The 5,000-nt window shown below is 41.4% G+C and overlaps 2 protein-coding genes across 2 annotated transcripts in view; both read left to right on the top strand.

Annotated features, from left to right (window-relative positions):
• Nucleotides 1–2,139, top strand: part of LOC142255752 (C3a anaphylatoxin chemotactic receptor-like) — a 2,670-nt gene extending 531 nt beyond the window's left edge. The window contains exon 2 of the mRNA XM_075327204.1: nt 1,225–2,139. Coding sequence (XP_075183319.1) covers nt 1,225–2,139 — 915 coding nt within the window. The remainder of the gene's footprint in view (nt 1–1,224) is intronic.
• LOC142256814 (C3a anaphylatoxin chemotactic receptor-like) overlaps nt 1–5,000 on the top strand; it is a 450,349-nt gene that overhangs the window by 122,451 nt on the left and 322,898 nt on the right. The gene's annotated exons all lie outside the window — the stretch shown is intronic.

Genomic DNA, 5,000 nt, shown 5'->3' with positions numbered 1-5,000 from the left:
TAGGATCTTTGAGGTCACTCCTCCATACAGATCTTTTCCAGAACTTTCAGGTCACTCCTCCATACAGATCTTCTCCAGATCTTTCAGGTCACTCCTCCATACAGATCTTCTCCAGGGTCACTCCTCCATACAGATCCTCTCCAGATCTTTCAGGTCACTCCTCCATACAGATCTTCTCCAGATCTTTCAGGTCACTTCTCCATACAGATCTTCTCCAGATCTTTCAGGTCACTTCTCCATACAGATCTTCTCCAGATCTTTCAGGTCACTCCTCCATACACATCTTCTTCACATCTTTCAGGTCACTCCTCCATACAGATCTTCTCCAGATCTGTCAGGTCACTCCTCCATATAGATCTTCTCCAGGATCTTTGAGGTCACTCCTCCATACAGATCTTTTCCAGATCTTTCAGGTCACTCCTCCTTTTCTGGTAGATCTTAACCAGGTTTGCACACACTGCAGCAGAGATTTTGGTGACTCCTCCATGCAGATCTTCTCCAGGGTCACTCCTCCATACAGATCCTCTCCAGATCTTTCAGGTCACTCCTCCATACAGATCTTCTCCAGATCTTTCAGGTCACTCCTCCATATAGATCTTCTCCAGGATCTTTGAGGTCACTCCTCCATATAGATCTTCTCCAGGATCTTTGAGGTCACTCCTCCATACAGATCTTCTCCAGATCTTTCAGGTCACTCCTCCATACAGATCTTCTCCAGATCTTTCAGGTCACTCCACCATACAGATCTTCTGCAGATCTTTCAGGTCACTCCTCCATACACATCTTCTTCACATCTTTCAGGTCACTCCTCCATACAGATCTTCTCCAGATCTGTCAGGTCACTTCTCCATACAGATCTTCTTCAGATCTTTCAGATTTTGGGGCTGTCGTTGGGCAACATTGAGTTTCAGCTCACTTCAAAAATTTTCAATTGGGTTCCCAAGAAGCGAATAGATGATTTCCCCCCCCACCCCATCCCCCTTTTCAATCTATCAGCTAATGGAGAGAAATCAGAAAGAGTGTCTCAACACATAGGTATATAGTGTAGGCAACCCATTGATAGTATAGAGAATTATAGCCTGCGTATAATGTATACTCCTATATGTAGCAAATATTTAAGAAGCTAAATATTCTCTGAGTCTAACTTCTTCCCTTTCATGTCTTCACAGCCCAAACCAAGCTTATTGTGCACAGTGTGAGGATCATATTGTTATTTTACAAAAGATATCAATTACTTTATACAGCTTTGTTTTTGCTCTCGGGATTATTGGTAATGGATTAGTCATCTGGATTGCCGGATTCAGGATGAAGAACACAATCAATGCCGTGTGGTTCCTCCACCTGGCCATCGCAGACTTCCTGTGCTGTGCCTCTAAACCTCTGCGGATCAATAACTGGATTAACCTTAAGACTTCAGAAACAACTTTTTGCATAGCAAACATTTTTTTGTTCAATGTAAACATGAGCACCAGTGTTCTCCTCCTGACGGCCATGAGTATTGACCGCTGGGTGTCCGTCATGTGGCCATTCTGGGCCAAAGTTCATAGATCTTGTAAATTGGTGAGAATTACGGCTGCATTCATTTGGGTGTTGAGTTGGCTCTTGACCGGTTTAGTATATTTCGTATATAATTTCATATTCCGTGCTTTCACTGAATGGTGCACCTATCTATATCTGTATAAGATGAAATATGTCCCTAAAATAAAACAGACCATTCAGCTGCTCAGATTAGTGATAATGTGTGTGATCCCTTTTCTCATCATCGTCACCTCTTATGTCACCATTTTCTACAAGATTAGAAAAAGTAAGAGATCCCAGAGATCTCAGAGATCCTCCAGGATCATCACCGCTGTTATATTGTGTTTCTTCATCTGCTGGTTTCCATATTACATTTGGCCACTAACACCCTGGTATGGTGCATTTTTCACTGATTTCTATAAAGGAAATACTATTGTTCTCATTTTGGCTACTCTTAACAGCTGCATGAATCCAATCATTTATGTAATTATGGGACAGGATTTCCAGCAAGGTTTCTTCAGATCCATCCCCGCCAGGTTACAAAGAGCCTTAGGTGACAATCCTGGAGACTTGTCAACAGAACAAAAGGATTGTGAACATTCTCGCAAAACAGAGGTGTAAAATGTGCTCCTCAATATTGAAATTGCAACATGGGGATATGGAAATTACAGGATGGATAGACATGTCAATGATGTGCAAAGGATGAAAAAATAGAAACAAATTTTTGAAAGCATCTCGATTCATTTAGTATAGAATATGAGCCCCACATGGGGTAGAGTTATACACAGCTCATGAATATGCACAACTACCTGCCAACTGCCCTGATAAAACAGTGATAGTCCTCTAATGATAAAATCACTAATTGATCAGCACTAAATTATGTAAACGGAATTAATCCATTTACGGCATAACGATACATTCTAAATCATGCAGGGGTGATCACCACCGCCTGCTACGGTGAGCCAATGGTGATCCCCACACATATCTGCTGATTTGTACAGCAGACATATTTGCCTCGCAAGCGCAGGTGGATCCAATATCCACCTGTGCCAGTTAACCCCTTAAATCGTGCTGTCAAAATGTTAATGATGAGCAAAGGATGAAAAAATAGAAACAAATTTTTCGAAGCATCTTGATTTATTTAGTATGGAATATGAGCGTCACTGGAGTTATACACAGCTCATGAATATGCACAACTACCTGCCAACTCGCCTGAACAGTGATAGTCCTCTAATGATAAAATCACTAATTGATCAGCACTAAATTATGTAAACTGAATTAATCCCTTTACGGTTTAACGATACATTCTAAATCATGAAGGGGTGATCACCACCAGCTGCTGCGGTGAGCCAATGGTGATCCCCGCACATGTCTGCTGATTTGTACAGAAGACATATGTGCCTTGCAGGTGCAGGTGGATCCAAGATCCACCTGTGCCAGTTAACCCCTTAAATCGTGCAGTCAAAATGTTAATGATGAGCAAAGGATGAAAAAATAGAAACAAATTTTTCGAAGCATCTTGATTTATTTAGTATGGAATATGAGCGCCACATGGGGTGGAGTTATGCGGAGCTCATGAATATACAGGACTATCTGGTAACACGTCAAGTAGTCCTCTAATGATTATCTCCTACTATTAAAACAGTGATAGTCATCAAATGATATAACTGAGTAATCAGCAGTAGATTATCTAAGCTACATTAAACTATACTTAGCAGTAGGGTTTCTGCCAAGTCCTTATACTGCTTTTCGATTAGGTGACAAAAACCTTGCGACAGATTCCCTTTAAATAGATGCAATGAGATTGGTTACTGTCCTAGGAGACCTCAGAGTCTTGCACATATCTCTTTAAGACAAAAGAAGCACAAATTAGAGTACCTGTGATTTCCAACAAATTTATTTCCCCAGTATCCAAGAAAAAAAAGAAAAACGTCATCCAGTTTGAATTTCAAAGTATACTTTTTTGAGGCTAAGCATTGCTAGATATGGGCTACTAAAGTCTGCTGCTTTTGTAAATATTTTCCATATTTTGAATCTAGATAGAGAAAAAGAAAACTCTCAAGTTTAGAGTGAAAGAGGTATTTCACTGCTTAATTTATTTTTATTTTATTAATATTTTTATTTATTCACTTCAGCTTTGGATTTAGAGAGATAAAATAGGGGGAGACAAACAGATTATTATTTATTAAACAGGAGTTTAAACTAGAAAGGAGCAGATAAAAAGAGAGAATAAAACCCGTGATCCCAACGTATTGTTACCCCTCCATAAATCACTTGTAAGGCTATATCTGAAATATGGGATCCCACTTTGGGCGCCACATTTTAAAAGGATAATTAAAAAGATAATCAGAAATTAAGGCCCCGTTACACGCAACGACATATCTAACGATATGTCGTTGGAGTCACAGAATTCGTGATGCACATCCGGCCTCGTTAGCGACGTCGTTGCGTGTAACAGCTCCGGGCGTCTTTTAACGATCAAAAATACTCACCTTATCGTTGATCGTTGACATGTCGTTCATTTTCAAAATCTTGTTGGTTGTTGTGGACGTAGGTTGTTCGTCGTTCCTGAGGCAGCACACATCGCTAGGTGTGACACCCCGGGAACGACGAACAACAGCGTACCTGTGTCCTCCAGCAACGAGGTGGGCATGTCTTTCCTTTGGCTATTCTCTGCCCCTCGCTTCTTTTGGCCGCCTGCCATGTGACGTCGCTGTGACGCCGCACAAACCGCCCTCTTAGAAAGGAGGCATTTCGAAGGCCACAGCGACATCGGTAGGCAGGTAAGTATAGTGTGACCGGGTCCTAACGATGTTGTGCGCCACAGGCAGCAATTTGCCCGTGACGCACAACTGACGGGGGCGGTTGCTTTCACCAGCAACATCGCTAGCGATGTCGCTGCGTTTAAAGGCCTCTTTAGAGTCAGTTCAAAGGTGGCAACCAGATTATTACAAGGAATGGAAGGCCTCTCGTATGATAGGAAAAGTTGGCTTTGCTCAGCTCAGTCTCAGGCAAGATCTAATTTATATTTATAAATACATGTCTGTTCAATACAAAGGACTGGCACATGCCTTATTCCTTCCAAAGAAAATATTAAGGATCAGTGAGTGGAAGAAAGGTTATTCTAGCACCTAATTAGGAAAGGGTTCATTCCTAGGGATGATCAAATACCTCAAATATTCGGCTTTGCGAATATTTGCCGAATAGGTCGCCGCTATTCGAATATTCACGAATATTCAATGTGCAATGTAAGTCTATGGGAAACCCGAATAACAACTATTCGGAACTATTCGGGCTTCCCATAGACTTAAGGGTACTTTACACACAACTATATCGCTAACAATATATCATCAGGGTCATGGTGTTCGTGACGCACATCTGCCGCCGTTAGCAATATCATTCTGTGTGACTAAAAGAAGCGACGGTCAACGATCGCAAAAACGTCAAAAATCGTTGATCGTTGACACATCGCTCCTTTTCAT

The sequence above is a fragment of the Anomaloglossus baeobatrachus genome, chromosome 11, assembly GCF_048569485.1.
Source record: "Anomaloglossus baeobatrachus isolate aAnoBae1 chromosome 11, aAnoBae1.hap1, whole genome shotgun sequence".
NCBI classification, from domain to species: Eukaryota; Metazoa; Chordata; class Amphibia; order Anura; family Aromobatidae; genus Anomaloglossus; species Anomaloglossus baeobatrachus.
Note: the sequence above shows the minus strand (reverse complement) of the source record. Positions and strands in the feature narration are given on the sequence as shown.